The following is an 18,952-nucleotide window of genomic DNA, read 5'->3' on the forward strand; positions in this document are numbered from 1 at the left end:
CATAAAGAACTCTGGTTGCCATGGCATTCGAAAGATTTTTTTTACAAAAAAAAATCTTGTAAAAAAACAACAACTGTAAGAGCTAGAACTAAGATATTTGGCATGAAACATCTGCTAGTGGATGCTTGCCAAGTTTGTTCAAATAAAAAAACCCAGGGTCAAAATTGGCCCCGCCCCAGGGGTCATTGATTTTCATTGAAATACTATGTATATAGTAAAAACTAAAAAAAAATCTTGTAACTATCCAAAAGAGCTAGAGCTTAGATATATGGCATGAAACATCTAGTGGTTGTTTACCAAGTTTGTTCAAATAAAAGCCCTAGGGTCAAAATTTGCCCCGCCTTCTATATAAATGTAAATAGATTCTTCTTTTAAAAATCCAAGAGTAAGAGCTTAGATATTTGGCATGAAACATGTTCTAGTGTATATCTACCATTTTTGTTGAAATAAAACCCCTACTGCAGTAGTGTCAAAAGTTTTCATTATGAAAGTCACAGAGAAAGCGGTTATTTGATGGTATGTATTTATGAATAGGAATAAAAATAGGTAGAAATTATTTTTTAACAAGGTCAATATGATCTTTACTTTTGAGCCCTCGACCCAAAAATAAAAATGAACAATCTACTGCCAAAGACGAATGCTTCCATAACGTTTGAGGGCCAAGGTCCATTGGATGTCAAGTTATTGTTTGGATATGGCATACAATGTCTATGTGACCTTTGACCCTGCGATCCGAAAATCAATAGGGGTCGTCCAATGCATCTATAACGTTTTAGGGTAAGGGCTTGTGCTTTTTCAAGTTATTTATTGGTGAAAATGGAACGGACCGACAGACCGACATCATGCTGCAAAACAATATGCATATAATGAGTAATAATCATAATTAAGGACCAATTACAATAATACTAAGGTTGTTAGTGAATATTACAACTCTTGTCCTTACATTTCACAAGCAATGATAAATTTTTACTCAACTGATAGGGCCCGGTATTTTTTAACTTACAATTTCATTATATTTGTAGAAAAAAATGTATAAGTCGAACACGATAACGTTTACATTAATCGGTCATACAGTTATGATAATAATGGGTTGTGCAAGTTATTCAGTTATTACACTTTGCATTTATATTGCAATATAGAAGAATAAAAGGGGATATGGATATGTAAAACTGAGTAGCGTACGTAGTGGAAAAAGTTGTTTTTTTTCCGAGTTCAAATCTGCAATTGTGCAATATTTTTTGTGTTTGTATGGTTTTTACTTTCAAAAGAACATTTTCATAATCTCTTATAAACCTGTGATTTAGAATTTTGTACAATTTAAAGTTAAACTTACAACAGTTGAATGACAAAACTGAATGTATTTGATTTAAACAGTCATTGAACAGATTGAATAGTATTGTCAATTTAATGCTATTAAAAACTCTGAATTCAATTTGCTTCATTTTTTACAATTTTGGCTCAATTGTATATTTATATATTCAGATATCTTCCAATCCTCATTTATCACTCTCATAACGGCTGTGCGGGTTGACTCTAACTTAACCGGTCGGAAGCGAATGAACTAAATGTTCTCAAATACCGGTAGTATTGTATGAACTAAACTTATGAGGAACTAACATCCAGATCTTTGAAACAAAATATATATAAAAAAATATCAGAACAGAAAAAATGCCTTGTCCAGTAATCGAACCAGGGTCGTTACTCTGAGTAAGCCAACACTCAACCACTCCGCTGATAAGCTGAACGGTTAAAAATGAGTTATTATTTTGGGAAATAATACACTTTTGTTCAAGAATTATCGACACCCCTATTTGTCAATATTGATGTCAACAGATAATGAAAGGAATAGCGAATTCGAGCTGTAAGTTAAACACGGTTTCAATACAACTACCGCGAAAAAAGCTCTGAAACTTATTAAATGACCTTGATGAAATATCTAATATAATACATCATTCTCTAATCAATGACCATTTATTGAAAATAAAAGTAAATATTACCCTTTATTAAAATGAAAAACAAAGATAAGTAAAAAACATGCTTCAAAGTTTCTAAATAAAATATTTCTATAGTACGCGGTGACCAGTTTCGATGATTTTCAGATTTTACAGGTGAAACGTACAGTTCTTCAACATAGATCAGATAATTTCTAAAATTCTCAAATCTGCTCCCGGGAACGAACCAACTGAGCAAAGTTTCTTGCTCACGGAAACTAAAACAGATTACTACGTTTACAATTTAAAACGATCAAAACTTCTACTGCTACAATATTCATTTGACGGACTTCAATTGCCTGAACATAAGTAATAAATGATAAGTAATAAGTTATAAATGCTGTACAAATAGTGCGTGAAAAAATAAGTGTCCCTCAAATACTTCCGTAGTACAGTTTAACATACTTTAACAAATTTACGCCCGGATGTATATATAGCGCCTTGGTAGAAAAACATAATTATTTTCAAAATGGCGCTAGAGGAGCAGACGAAAAATCAAAATTATAAGCTATGGTTTAGAGGTTGTTTGGGATTTAAGAATTTAAGGGAGGGACTTGCTGAGACAGTGGATACTATCGTAAAAAATCAACACGAGGATTTTGTAAAGAATCTTACCTGCACAGAATGTGATAAATGCTCTTTGAAAACGCTTTTACCGAACCATGTGAAGGTTAGCAATAAATGTACAAAAGGAAGAACAAAATGTTTTTGTATCATGCATTCTAAAAATGGGATGTCATGTCCGAATTCATTTTGTGGGAGTGTATACGACAGTATAGTTGATGATTACTTGTTTTCTGAACCAAATTGGTCAAACACGGATCTGGCAAAATGGGGACACAGCTATTTTGAAATAGCGAAATGCTATATTGGTTCGTCCGGATATATGGATAAACATACTATAGAGGAAGTAGACTGTAGTGCACTTATAAACATAATCATCAATAACAGGGCATTTGAACGTTTATTTCGGAAAGCAGCTCAAGATCCGTCAGCACTTTTTATTCAGGTAAATAAGCATTTTTTTATTGTTCACACCACCTTCACGGACATCTTGCATACCTGTAAACACTGCTGCACAAATACATAATATCATCTGCGGGATAAAAAGCGATAATCAAACAAAACAAAAAAACAAACAAAAAAACACAAAAAAAACGAAAGTGCAATTTGAGACCGCAAATCACTAGAGATAGAAATTTCAAGGTACTTCAGTTTTATGAAAAGACAGAAAATCGATAGTGAATTGAATTTTTAATTCGTGTTTCGCTTGACTACGTTTGACGAGATTACGCACCACAGATGTGGGATATTTAGGAAATAGATATCAATTCTGAGTGCATTGTTGTAGAATAATGCACGGTTTGAGTTCAAATGCGTAGTAATATAATCACGAAGGCCGATAGGCCTGAGTGATTAATTACAAAGCATTTGAACGAAAAACGTGCATTATTATACAATAATGCACGAAGAATTGATATCTATTTCCATTCTAATACGTCAAGAAAAAATATAATTTTTATTATAACGTTGGACTTTATGTTTGGTGGTTGAATTTGTTTTCGCCTCAGAGTTTCCAATAGAAACGTTCTTTAGAGGCCGTTCCAGTGGGTTGAAAAAAAACTGTTAAATCTACCGTTTGTAGAAACATTTTGAAAATAACGAATTTTGAAAACGTTGATACAACTTTGTTTGTTTATTTATTTCAGTTTATAATTTTCCAAGCGAAATACAAATTATTAAAAGTGAAATAAATGTAAAACTAAACTCGTTTGCGACATTAAATAGCGAACTTGATTTGATTGTTTTGCACGTGCTGTTTGGCGCTACATTGTGACGTCACGTAAACAACACTTTAAACGTCTGTACAGCTTTAACGACTGAATTAAAGATATTGGTGTTCGGATTAATTTTCTTAGTTAGACCATTTTCTTTCATTCTAGATAGTTTTCACAACAAAATTCGAAAAAAAATGTTTTAATTTATCAGATTTTTTAAACAAAATGGCGCCTTCAATGTGAAAATACACAGGGAGATAATAAGAACGGCGAGTGCATTGTTGTAGAATAATGCACGCTTCCGGCCTTCTTTGTCTATATAGAAAAAATTCCGATAGTGTTAGAATATCAGATTTGAGGCCCAAACACTGTTTTTAACACAGTATACGATTTTTAAACTAAATAAATTACATGTTCATTATAATATTATATCTTTACACCACACGCACACAGGCACTAGTATCGGGCCTGGGAAGAAAAAATATGACCAGATTGATAAAAAACCTGTGTTCATCTTAAAAGTGTCAAAAACCAAAAAAAAAAAAAAATTGTAAATAATGACCCCCTTTAAAAATATATACTTTAAGTTAACTATAGTATATTTTTAAAGGGGGTCATTATTTACGCTTTTTTTTGTGACACTTTTAAGATGAACACAGGTTTTTTTTTTTTATCAATCTGGTCATATTTTTTCTTCCCAGGTCCGATACTAATGCCTGTGTGCCTGCATACAATAATAATTCAAAGCAGTTGTTATATTAAGAGCAGAATTTCTTGCAAATATGGCTGCTCCTTAAAATATCTGTTTAAAGTATTTTCAAGTTATAGAAATATTGTTAAAATAATCGTTTGATGTATATATGTTTTTGTATGTTATATTTACATGTATATTGTATATATTTCTGTTGTCTTGGCCATCATGAATGTTATTGTAAATGGCCAAAGGCATTTTCTCATGCCGATTTAGCCAAAATAAACTGTATAAACTGTTATAAAAATTATTTGATCTAGTTTGGAAAAAATATATTTCAACCTTATTTTATTTAGTTTTAAAGGGCCATCTCGGTTAGGCTAAGGGTAACAAGTACAATCCACCAATAGATACCCCATGTGTCTTTGTTTCTAATCATTTTAGATTATTTGGAAAAAAATATGTACCAGTTTGAATCGGTTATGTTGATCGCTTCACTTCCGGGTTTTATTTTGTACATTATATTTATTTTAGATTTAAATTTCATTCTTTTATATATATAAAATCGGTCAAATGTTTTGTTTATAAAACAAAAAGGATTCTGCTTTAAAGAATTGTCGTCGTGTTACTTCTACAAAAAGGCAAACATCATATGTTATGGAATTCTATGCAATTGTGTATTGTGACCAAGAATAAAATAAAAAAGATAATGAAATAAAAAAGAGAAGATTTTTAAGATTTAAGTATACGTTACCTACCATTGACATGACATACAATATGCAAAAAACAGATCAGATAAAAAGCAACAGTGACCTTGAAATGATTCTTTTTATATTCTACGATCATATACTGTTTACATATTTTTCATTCAACCTTTAAAACACATTTGTAATAATTGATATTTTCAACGCTACACTGGTTTTACAAATGGATGTATCGGCAATCTGTAATACCGAGCACAAAGATTATGCAAAAGCCTTATAAAATAGCCAAATAGCAACTTATTGAGTCAGCCTTTCTTTATACAATGTGCACTCGTGAATATATTGTGTGGGAGCATAAAATTGCATACATTCAGCTGAACAATATATGATGTCCATGTGTCTTTATATGATGTCAAACTATCACTATACGATGTGCATATTTTGGAATAAATTATGTGCAACCATCCTTATATAAGGTCAAAATAACAATATATTAGCCTATAATTAGGTCAATTTGCCCTTATGATGTCAGTCTGGCATTATATGATGTGAAGTTATGAATATATTATGTGGAATAATTCTTGTATAGAGTCAACAATATATGATGTCAATGTCTCCTTATATTATGTCAACATATCAATATACGATTTGCACTTTCAGTATATTATGAGAAACCATCCTTATATAAGGTCAAAATACCAGTATACTATGCGGAATCATTCTTATTCAACTTACATGATGTTAATGTGTTCTTATAGTATGCCAATCTTTCATTTTACAATGTACATTAATGAATATATTTTGTGGAACCATCATTATATAGAGTCATAATAACATCATATACGTATATAATGTCAGTCTGTCCTTATATAATATCAGTTTTTCATCATATGATGTGCAATTACGAATATATTATGTGGATTCATTCTTATATAGAGTCACATTTACACTATATTATGTAGAGTCGTCTTTACATAGAGTCAACTTAACAATATATGATGTCAATATGTCACTATATGATGTCAATTTTTCATGATACGATGTGCATTTATAAATATACTTTGTCGAACCATCATTACATAAAGTCAAAATAACGATATATTATGTCAATCGGTCGTTATATGTTGTCAATTTATATGTATACGATGTGCATTTACGAATATATTATGTGGAACAATTCTTATATAGTGTTGAAATATCAATGTATTATGTGTAATTATCCTTATATAGAGTCAACTGAATAATATATGATGTCTTTATGTCCTTATTTGATCTATTCTGACTCCATATAAAGATGGATCCACGTAATATATTCATATATGCACATCGCATAATGAAAGATTGACATAATATATTATTAAGTTGACACTATATAATTATGTTTCCGCATAATATATTCATAAATGCACATGGTATAATAATAGATTCACATCGTGTAATGAAAGATTGACAAAATATATATTGATAAGTTGACATTATACATGTATAATGATGCTACCACATAATATATTCATAAATGCACATCATTTAATAATATTTTCAGATCGTATAATCAAAGATTGACATAATATATTGATAAGTGGTCACTATCTAATAATGCTACCACATAATAAATTCATTAAAGCACATCGTATAAAATAGATTCGTATCGTGTAATGAAAGATTGACATAATATATTGATAAGTTTAAACCATATATTGATGCACCCACATAATATAATCATAAATGAACATCATATAATGATAGGTTGACATCATATAAAGACACATTGACATCATACATTGTTCAGTTGAATTCATGTAAGGATGCTTCCACATAATATATTCAGGAGTGCACATTGTAAAGAAAGAGTGACACAACAACGTTCAGTTTTATAAGACAGTCAAGGCTTTCCATAAAATTTCATGTTTTATTTATGATATTATGTATGTTTGGATTGGTGTTAAAATAGGTAGGAGAAGTCTTAGTATACAGTTACTGTATTCTGTGATTGCAGTTGATTCCGTTTTTTGTCTAGCCCATTTGCGGAGAGCTCGACATAGTTGTCACAATTGCGATTTGGTGTATGTCCGTGCGCGCGTCCGTCTGTCCGTCCAGGATATGCTTGTCCGGCTTGTAACTTTGTTATTAGTAGGCAGAATTTCAAATAACTTAGCACAAATGTTCACAATTATGATACGGCACGTCTTACACAAGTTCGTGTGGCTAGGTCAAAGGTAAAGGTCATATTTTAAGGTCAAATGCAAGAAAAGAGCCTCAAACAGCTTGTCCGCAGCATAACTATATCACTAGCTTGTGAAATTTCAAATAACGTGACACAAGTGTTTAACATCATGAGATGGCTTGTCGCGCACAAGAATTGTGTGGCTATGTCAAAGGTCAAGGTCTTACTAACCTTCCGGATTATGCTTTTCCGGGTCGTATTTTTGTCATTAGTATGCAGAATTTCAAATAACTTAACAATTATGAGACGGCGTGTCATGCGCAAGATCCGTGTGGCTAGGTCAAAGGTCAATATGTTATACTTTCAGATCAGATGCCAAAATATGGTCCGCGACAAATCTTTATCACTAGCTGGTCGAATTTTAAATAACCTGGCACAAATGTTGAACATCATGAGATGACGTGTCGCGCACAAAAATAAAATCGTATAGCTAGGTCAAAGGTCAAGGTCATGCTTTAAGGTCAAATGCTAAAAATGGTGTCAATCAGCTTTGCACCATAACCATTTCACTAGCTGTTTGAATTTCAAACAACCTTGCACAAATGTCCATCATCATAAGACGACATGTTCGCGCGCATGCACCGTTTAACCGGGTCAAAGCTCAAGGTCATAACTCAAGGTCATATTTGACAATGGATCCGACATGTTGCCCTTGGATATCTAGTTTTTTTCTTGAAAGAAAACAGCGTAGGTTATTTAATTGGTTCATTTCTTACGGCATAATATGCATTATTCATTAGATAGACACAAATTGAACCTATAAAGTATGGAACGCCTGGACTGTCTTATGTTAAGATTGAATGATATACCTAGTTAAATGTCTTTCTGTTGAGTCCGAGATACAAAATGCTGGGTGGAAATCCTAATGTGCTCAGTTATTGAAGTGCTATGTTGTGTGCTGACTGTATTTTATTCAGTCAAGTCAATGTATTGTCGGGTGCATAAGTCGTTATGTTCAGTTCTTAAAACAAACAGGCATGTGGAAACACAATTATGTTGAGTTAAAAAGATATGTTGTAGGGTGTTACAGTTATTATGTTCGGTTATAATAATATGCTGTTTGGTGCTCTTCTCATCATGTTCAACCATGAAAATATTCAGTTGAGTGGTACTATCATTTTGTTTGGTTGAGGCAGTGTATTATTGGGTGATGCTTCTATTATTTTCAGTTGCAATGACATGCTGTTGGGTGCTTTATTCCTTCTGTTCAGTCGTGAAATAGAACTGTTAAATGGTACAATCATTATCTTAAATGGTACTATCATTATCTTGTGTGCTGATTATATCTTCTTCAGTCAAGTCAATGTGTTGTTCGGTGCAAAGGTCGTTATGTTCAGTGGTTTTTTGGTACTATCATTATGTTCAGTTCAGATGATATACTGTCCGGTGCAGAGGTCATTATGTTCAATAGTGAACACAAACTGTTGTGTGATACAACCATTATGTTGGGTTCATTCGGATATTTTCGGGCAACAAGATGGGAGAGGTCACGTCGAGGCTAATGACCACTAAATTGCCAAAACAATTTTCTTCCCTATAAATATTATCGGGGGGCTTAAGAACGTTATTTTCATAAATTGGACTTTTAAATACCCTATGGGTATTTATTAGTTAATTCATGACTATACTATACTGTTACAGTCATAATGGGTACAGTATATATAAAACTTAAAATATGGGTAAGGGTAGCCTGTTAAAGTCACACGTGACCACCGTAAATAAAACTTAAAATTTATCTGTTTGGTAACCTATAAGAGTCACAAATGGACACAGCAAACGAAATTTAAAATATAAAACATCATATTCAAGTAAGGGAACCCTATTTGAGTCACACATGGCCACAGTATATGGAGCATATAAGTAAGGGTAGCCTATTAAAGTCACATATGGCCACAGCATATACGACTTAAAATGTATTTGTTGGTAACCCATTTGAGTCACACATAACCACAATAAATGGAACATAATATTTAAGTAAGGGAAACCTATTTGAGTCACACATGGCCACAGTATATGGAACATTAGATATAAGTAAAGGTAGCGCAATAAAGTCACACATACCCACATTATGAAGAACATTCTATATAAGTAAGGGAAACCTAATTGAGTCACACTAGGCCAAAATATATGGAACATTATGTTTAAGTAAGGGAAACCTTTTTGAGTCACGCATAACTAAAGTATATGGAACATTATATATAAGTAAGGGTAGCCTAATAAAATTAGACTCAAATACATTTCCCTGACTTAAACATTATGTCTATTATATTGTGGCCATATGTGACTCAATTAGGTTTCACTTACATACTTATATTTAACGTTCTTTATACTGTGGCCATGTGTGACTCAAATAGGTAATTGTTTTGGCAATTTAGTGGTCATTAGCCTCGACGTGACCTATGGAAATTAGTTGCTCCCGCCCGCCATCTTGTTTGACGCGAAGAAATCCGAATGAACCCAACATAATTGTATGACCACTCAGCGCATTGTCAAATGACTTGTGCACCGAACAGTATATCATCTGAACTGAACATAATGACGGTATCACACCACAGTTTGTGTTCACTACTGAACATAATGACTTCTGCACCGAACAGAATATCATCTGAACTGAACATAATGACGGTATCACACCACAGTTTGTGTTCACTACTGAACATAATGACCTCTGCACCAAACAGGATATCATCTGAACTGAACATAATGACGGTATCACACCACAGTTTGTGTTCACTACTGACCATAATGACTTCTGCACCGAACAGAATATCATCTGAACTGAACATAATGACGGTATCACACCACAGTTTGTGTTCACTACTGACCATAATGACTTCTGCACCGAACAGAATATCATCTGAACTGAACACAATGACGGTATCACACGACAGTTTGTGTTCACTACTGACCATAATGACCTCTGCACCAAACAGGATATCATCTGAACTGAACATAATGACGGTATCACACAACAGTTTGTGTTCACTACTGAACATAATGACTTCTGCACCGAACAGTAAATTATCTGAACTGAACATAATGACTTCTGCACTGAACAGTATATCATCTGAACTGAACATAATGACTTCTGCAGTGAACAGTATATCATCTGAACTGAACATAATGACCTCTGCACCGAACAGTACATCATCTGAACTGAACATAATGACTTCTGCACCGAACAGTATATCATCTGAACTGAACATAATAACGGTATCACACAACATTTTGTGTTCACTACTGAACATAATGACTTCTGCACCGAACAGTATATTATCTGAACTGAACATAATGACCTCTGCACCGAACAGTACATCATCTGAACTGAACATAATGACTTCTGCACCGAACAGTATATCATCTGAACTGAACATAATAACGGTATCACACAACATTTTGTGTTCACTACTTAACAGAATGACCTCTGCACCGAACAGTACATCATCTGAACTGAACATAATGATAGTACTATTCAACAGTTCTATTTTACGACTGAACAGTCTGAATAAAGCACCCAACAGCATGTCATTTCAACTGAAAATGATAAAAGGATCACCCAATAATACACTGCCTCAGCCAAACGAAATGATAGTACCACTTAACAGTTTATTTTCATGGTTGAACATGATGAGAAGAGCTATTTCAACCGAACATAACAACTGTCATACCCTACAACATATCTTTTTAACTCAACATAATTGTGTTACCACATGCCTGTTTGTTTTAAGAACTGAACATAACGACTTATGCACCCGACAAGACATTGACTTGACTGAATAAAATACAGTCAGCACACAACATTACACTTCAATAACTGAGCGCATTTGGATTTCCACCCAGTATATTGGGATTTTGACCCAGCATAAGGTATCTCGGACTCAACAGAATCACATTTAACCATGTATATCAGTCATTCTACACATAAGACAGTCCAGGCGTTCCATAATAAAGAGCTGAAGTGTTTGACATTGTGTTAAGAGCATATCATAGACATTTGGAATATGCAATAGTATATGGTACGTGCCCTATCCATAGTTGACCATTAAGCAACAAAGATATTTCAGAAATATGTCGCCTGACTCTACTCAACCCATAAACTAATAGAATTGAAAATTGTGCTGTGGTAAAATGTTTTGTTCAACAGAGCTTTCAACATTTTTAAATTTGCCGTTTCAGGCGTGTTTTTACAAATTCCGTTTTCGTCTATTTCGTTAGACACGCGGAACCTTTCTAACGAATCGTGCACATGTTATTGTTAAACAAAATATTCATGGCATTATTTGTAAAAATTGTCGACATACCGGAAAAGAAATGACACTGTTGAAGCAACGTTTAGGTCCTCGGATTTGGCTTAGCAAATATAGCGCAATCTAGATCCATATAGGCCTCAGACTACAGATGTAGTAACCTCAATCTTTCAAAGAAATTTAAGACAAACAACTATAAAGAGTAATGGCCGACTCAAATTTATTGTAGATATGTCTTGATTTACGAAGTACATGTATTTGATTTGCATGTAGCATATTTTAAGTATATGTAATTTTAGGCACGAGATGACAGAAATTACCTTTTCCATTCACCAAACCTGGAACTTTCCGATGACAAGCTTAAAAGCATGACTGATAATATGATGAATCTGCTTACCTTACCCGGAATTATAGACACTGAAGGAAAGGTCCAACAATCGAGGGAAAATATTCTTCAGGTAATTAATGATTAATATGAAGACGAATTTAAAGGAGATCCTGACAGTTCAATGCTTTTCACTTATTGTTGCACTATAAAAAAGATAATTCTAAAAATATGAATGAGCAAATGACCTGACATTTGCAAATAGCTATTACAATAAAAACCGCTTATTTAGAGCAACAACGGGACTGGACCAAAGTGGTTATAATTGCAAGGTGGTTTTATAAGTGGCTTATATATTTTATTACCAAGGTCTTGTTTTTTTTTTGGTAGTTTCAAACAATATATATTGTTACCTATAAAAACCCAGAGTCCTTTAAAAAATAAAAGAAAGAATATAAAATAGAAAAAAATCAATCAATAACTATAGCATTGAAATTATATGCAAGTTAGAACCTTTTCAATCAAATAGAATATTACATACATTTTTAATTGTTTTCAGATAAGAGATGGCAACATAGGTGTATCTACAAGAGACGAAATAGATGTTCAAGAGGAAATAATGAAAGAATTAAATTTAAGGAATCAGGAAGCTTTTCAGGAAAAAATTCAGAAAAGCAAACAAGAGGTGCTAGATCAGTTGTCATGTCTAAAGGAACATTGTGAAGCAAAAGTAAATGATATTGTAGATAAACAGAAAACAACAGAGGCAGACTTAGCACAAATAAGAGCTGAATTAAAGAAACATTGTGAAATGGTAGACAGTAACTGCAAGGACTTGGATTGTAAACAGAAGGAATCAGTATCATCGCTGGCAAACCTGCTTGCTTATGTGAAAACTCTAGACTCTCGATTTGGAGGATATGAAGCAAACCAAACGGCCATAGAGAATAAAATATCAGAACTCAACCAAACCATTGACACTCATTTGGTTGTTAAATTAGTAAGTCTTATGTTTTACGATTTTCTGGCTCATCATATACATGTATATGCACTGTGTTAAGATTTAAACACTCTTAAAACATTTTCAGCTACTGACCTAGTAGGTTCAAGTTCATTCGCTCGGCTGTGCTGAGACAAACATATTTATTGGAACTAAAGCTGACTTCTGGACATTTACATGTTTAAAGAATTCCATCCGAAGAAACACGTAACGCGATTGCGTAATTAATACAGTATCACAATTTCAATGTGGATTCGAATCCGCAATTATGATTCGTGTTTCATGAAGTTTTTGTCATGTAACTTTCAGCTTTTCACATATATGTGACATAATTACGAAAACCGAAAGTCCTAACGAATCATTGATACATACTTTACGTTAATTTCACAGGATAAAGAAAACGAGAGGTCAATGTTAGATGATGCATCAGCAAAACTTCGAAAAAGATACGAGTACACGCAGAATAAAGAAGGTAACAAATCTTAAAATATCACATTTTTATGGTTTTATATCATAAATATAATGCTCAAATTATGATTTATCAATATTATAAGATATAAAAAGCATTTTATGTAAAGATATTACCGCAATTTACATTAAATTTAAAGAGAGGTTATTAGAAATTTAATTTTATCCTAAAATCTAAGTCAAAATTTTCAATAAGAAATGAATGCATATATTTTAATGATTACATATAATGTGGATATATATAAATATTTGCAGTACATATTTGACATACTCTTTGATGTTTGAAAATTGTTCCAAAGCATAATTTTAAATTATATAAAGTTTTCTGATCCAACTTACCAGATTTCTTTGGAAAAAAGTGTTTTATGCCACCGCAGCGTGCGCGCGCGTGTGTGTGTTCAGATTATATAGCGAACTTAAAGGCCCATCCAGCATGTTTCTTATTAATTTCATGAATGCTTCACTTCAGGGATCCTTTATCAAAGTTTTAAGATTAATTACCAAATGCATTAAAATCTACACTTGGCATGTATTTAGGCATAAATATTCTTGATAAAGATTGACCAAAATTCTGCAAAATACAACTTTGTTAAGTTTGTTTCTGGAAAAAATACTGGCTGTCAAATTTGAAATTTGAATTTCCCCGGAAGGAGCCATGTGATCATAACAGGTCATCAGCCTTCATAAGTAAACAAAAGCACGTGGTGGTGTTTATTTCAGCGAGAGATAATTGCAGCAGACGATTATATATTTAAGGGAGGGAGATTTTCAGCAGACGACACATTGGAATGATGAATACATGATAACAAAAAACAATACCTTTAAATGACCTTGCTTTATCAAAAAAAAGTATTTATACCCAACAAATTTACAATAATCCAGTAATTAATGATTTATTTTTTAAATTTCGAAGTACTGACTTAACTTGTATTTGAATGGTTTAAACTTCATGAAAACAGTAAAAGTAACTTCAAACATTATATTTCACAAATGTTAATCAAACTAAATGTTGCATATGTTAAATATATATATTTTATTTCAAATCAATTATTTGCTGTTATGCCTTGACCCCCGAATTCAGTAGATACTAAGGCAAAGTGGCAAAGTTCAATTGTATAAAAACAAAAAAATCTTAATCTGTTTATACTATTTGTTGTTTTATTGATACAGTGGAAAGGCATAATTTCACAAATGCAACCTGTTATTAACCGAAGGAAAAACCTTGTTATAAGATTGAGGTATGTCCGCGGGCTTACGGGCGGACGGGCGTTCGTAAACAATATCTTCTGTGTGCAACTTCTCCTACATTTCTCAAGGGATTTTGTTCAAACTTTCACAGAAGCTTTGTCATTAAGTGCCTTGGTGCATATTGTCTATGTTTTGTGATTAGATAATTGTTGATCTAATTATGACCTTTTTCCCTTATATAGAATATATGATGAACATTTTTTTTCTGTGCGCAATTCCTCCTACATTTCTCAAAGGTTTTTGTTCGAACTTTCAAAGAGGATTTGTCATCAAGTGCCCTGATACATAGTGTCGGGGTTTATGATTGAATAATTTTTGACCTAATTATGGCCTTTTTTCCCTTATATAGAATATATAGTGAACAATTTCTTCTGTGCACAACTCCTCCTACATTTCTCAAAGGATTTTGTTCAAACGTTCACAGTAGCTTTGTTATCAAATGCCCTGATACATATTGTTACATATTGTTGGGGTTTTGTGATTGGATACTTTTTGACCTAAATATGGCCCTTTGGTTTCTTCTTATAATAATATTTAGTGAACAAATCCTTCTGTGCGCAGCTCCTCCTACATTTCTCACGGAATTTTGTTCAAATTTTCACAGACGTTTTGTCATCGAGTGCATTGATGCATATTGTCGGGGTTCTGTAATTGGATAATTTTTTACCTTATTATGACCTTTTTATTCTTATATAGAATATATAGTGAACAATTTCTTTTGTGCGCAATTCCTCCTACATTTCTCAAAGGATTTTGTTCAAACTTTCACAGAGGCTTTGTCATCAATTGCCCTGATGCATATTGTCGGGGTTTTGTGACTGAATAAGTTTTTATTTGATTATGACCCTTTGTTTTGTTATTAGTGTAATATATCCTTTTAATACGGTGGCTGATTTGTGCCATTCGTGTTTTCGCCTGCTTTTGGGTCATGTAGATTCAAGGTCAAGGTCATTGTTGCTAAAACTAGAAAATCTTTTTCCAGTCAGGTCACTGTTACTTAAAATAGAAAATAGGTTTCTGGCCAATAACTAGAGTTTGGAATAAGAAATTTTTATGATATTTGGTGTAAAGCAAGTATTTATAAAGACTTCACTTGGGATGGCTTTTGGGCAAAGGTTTATGTTACTAAAAATAGAAAATTCATTATTAATGATTTACATAGTATAGTTACATTTGTGATGCTTGTATTTGTATTTCAACTACAACATATCTATCTACAATGATGATAACTAAAAACCTGGTTTCTTGGCAATGCCATATTTCTTGTTTTCTTCATATTTTTCTTTGTTCAGCTGTATTATTTGAATATGAAACTAAGTATGACATGCCCAAAATGTATAAATAAGTTAAATTATTTGTCAGTTACTTTAATTTGACGTTTATGTTTTAGGTCTGCAGAAAAGACTTTGCGATCATTACAAGAAATGTTTATCCACGATACCAGTGTCTCCAGTTTTAGAGGCTATTTCTGGTACAGTTGATGAGGTTTTTGTTGAGTTTTCAATTAACACAAATTTGTCGTGTAAAGAAAAAGTGGACGAATTAGATCAAGTCAATCTCTATAGAGAGATATTGTTTAAAAATGACAAGTTATGTAAGAACGTGTATCTACTCGGTGAAGCTGGAATGGGTAAAACAACTTGGTGCAAAAAATTCTTAAATACCTGGGTAAATGCATGTAACAAAAATCGTGGTAGCGATAGGTTGCCGTTAGAACCAAGTGCGAAGCAAACAACAGGAAGCAGGGAAACACATATTGATGAGGGCGATGATGATATTTGTTGTTTGAAACAATTTGACATTTTATTCTACGTTGCCCTACGGCGAGAATCTCAACATGATCTGATCATTGATATGATAAAACGTCACCCAATAGTCACAGAGTTTCGTTTCCAAACAGTTGTAGAGGATATCCTCAGATATGAATCAGAATCATGCATAATTTTGCTCGATGGCTTAGACGAATGGGAAATCGATAACGACGTTGCAATTCCAAGTCGAGAAGGTTTGCATGGGTGTACTGTTTTGACTACAAGTAGAAAGTACAGGACTGTTGGAATAGATAAGATCGACAATGCATTCTATCCCGATAAAGTTGTTGAAATGTCTGGCGTCCGAAATAAAGAACAGCTAATTAAGAACGTTATAAGACAGCTGAATACTGTTATGAGAAAAGGCAATAAGAAACAGGACCATGATTCAAGTGAAGAAGATTGCAAACAGTTTATTAGAGAGGCAAAAGAAATGAAAGACAGGGATATTTCATTTCAGCAAAGACTTCCAGGATATATGGACATTCCATTACTGTTAATCATTACCATATGCGTATGGTTTGATAAGGGTAAAATTGAAGATACACTCTATAAAAACATGTGTGGAATTGTAGAATTTATGATAAGATATGGTGAAGGTTTTACCCAAGGGGTTTATAAGAAAAAGAATAGATGCTCTGGTAAATTGGAAGGTATTGAAAACCTAAATGAACAGAAAAAAGAATGGATAAAACATGTCCAAACGTTACCGTCTCAATTTAGGAACAATGATGTAATTGTTCCTTACAGCGGATTAATATCTAAATTGTCAAAGTTTGCGTTTGATACTCTTTTCAATGCCGAGCACAGAAGACGACTCACATTTTCACATACAGAGTTAAATAAATTCTTTAGTGATATTGAGCTTCATGTGATAATGAAGCTTGGACTTTTATCACAAAGTGAAGTCACAGAATTGTCCCTTTGTCCAATGACAAGTCTTTCCTTTATACACAATGCATTTCACCAATTCTTTGCGGGCATGTACTTAGCTAGCTCTCTACAATTTCTTTCACTGATAAACAGAAGTACAGAAGTTGTTAACATACTAGCAGATTACTACAAGGATCCAGTTGAAACAAATCTTTTAAACATGGACAGCGCAATACTGTTTGCATGCAATATAAATCCTGTTGGAGGTAGTAAATTGTCAGAAATGCTATTTAAGGAATTATCTCCAAGTGAATACAATACACACTCCAATTATGTCAATGATTTCTGTTTGAGAAATGTGCAAGTAATACACGAAAATGATGAAAACTATCCATCGCAGGAATTTCCTGTTTATACAGAAATGATCTCTGTTTCGAAAAATCTGATAAAAGGGAAAATGAAATATTTGAGTATACTTTTAAAGACAAATGTAAAACATCTAACACTTGTTGAAGTGCCCTGTGAAGCAGCACATGAGATTCTTGAAAATTTTAGAGATATACTTCCATCAGATGCGCTAACGCTTTGTATTTATGACGTCAGCCCAAACGCTCAATGTGCATCTGTTATTAAATCGTTACGATGTATACCAGGGCTGAAAAATTTAGAACTTCGTGGCATTTCGAGAGATTCCTCGGAACGGGAACAATATGTCTGTTTTGATCTCACGAACACTGTTCTCAAGAAACTAGAATTGAAAGGATTTTCAAATCTCAAGATATTGGTTAGAAATCATACTGAAGTTTCATGTGATGACGATACTAAATATGAAATTGAAATTCAGAATGTTTAATAAACTTCTTTATGATATAAATGTATTATGCATAGCTTTGGGAAATGTCAACATCTGTAGGAAAGTACTGAAATTAATTCACTGTGTGTCAAAAGTCGTTCGTAATAACCAACAATTTCTGTAAAAGACATGATGGATTTGACCAAGATTCACAGACATGATACTTAGGAGGTCATACAAAAGTTTCAGTCTGGTGCATGATAAGGTCACAAAAAATACAGCTAAAATAGTTTTGTTTGTCCAGATTGAAAACACTTTTTATACGAGCGTTTTGGATTATTGGTGAAAAATTAAAAGGATGCAATGTTTACTCTTTAAAAATCAAGCTTCAGATTTTAAAAATTTTAAAATTTTATATTTAAAATTTATAAATTTCCCTTGACTTTAAAAAATGCTTTCAAATCTAAAGATATGTGTTTTACTTAAAAAATATATTCAAAATTTAAATTTAAACAAAAAATACAAATTTAATTATAGTTTTTTTTTTTGATGATTTGATTCCAGAAGGTTTAATGAAAACCAACATTAATTAATTTCTTTGTTAAAATTTTTTTTAATATGATCTTTCCCTTTTTTTGGGTTGATGTTAAAAAAATAGAGTGAAAAAAATATTTTAAACCCCAAAAAAAAAATGACTTTTTTTTTAAATTTTTGGAAAAGGGGACTCTCAAAAATCAGTTAAATATAAATTTTGGGAAAATGAAAATTGAATTTCGATTTGATTAAGTTTGTTCATGAG

General features: G+C 32.7%; 1 protein-coding gene across 1 annotated transcript; it reads left to right on the forward strand.

Moving 5' to 3' along the window:
* Positions 1 to 2,456: 2,456 nt before the first annotated feature.
* LOC132754046 (uncharacterized) lies at positions 2,457 to 18,444 on the forward strand. Its single transcript, XM_060744632.1, has 5 exons — positions 2,457 to 3,000; positions 11,935 to 12,093; positions 12,520 to 12,960; positions 13,351 to 13,432; positions 16,067 to 18,444. Exons 1-5 carry the CDS (start codon positions 2,461 to 2,463, stop codon positions 18,211 to 18,213), a joined length of 3,369 nt encoding a protein of 1,122 aa, XP_060600615.1. The 5' UTR covers positions 2,457 to 2,460; the 3' UTR covers positions 18,214 to 18,444.
* The last annotated feature ends 508 nt before the right edge of the window (positions 18,445 to 18,952 follow it).

Source organism: Ruditapes philippinarum, unplaced genomic scaffold (genome assembly GCF_026571515.1).
Source record: "Ruditapes philippinarum isolate M1 unplaced genomic scaffold, ASM2657151v2 ctg161_1_1_1_1, whole genome shotgun sequence".
Taxonomy (NCBI): domain Eukaryota; kingdom Metazoa; phylum Mollusca; class Bivalvia; order Venerida; family Veneridae; genus Ruditapes; species Ruditapes philippinarum.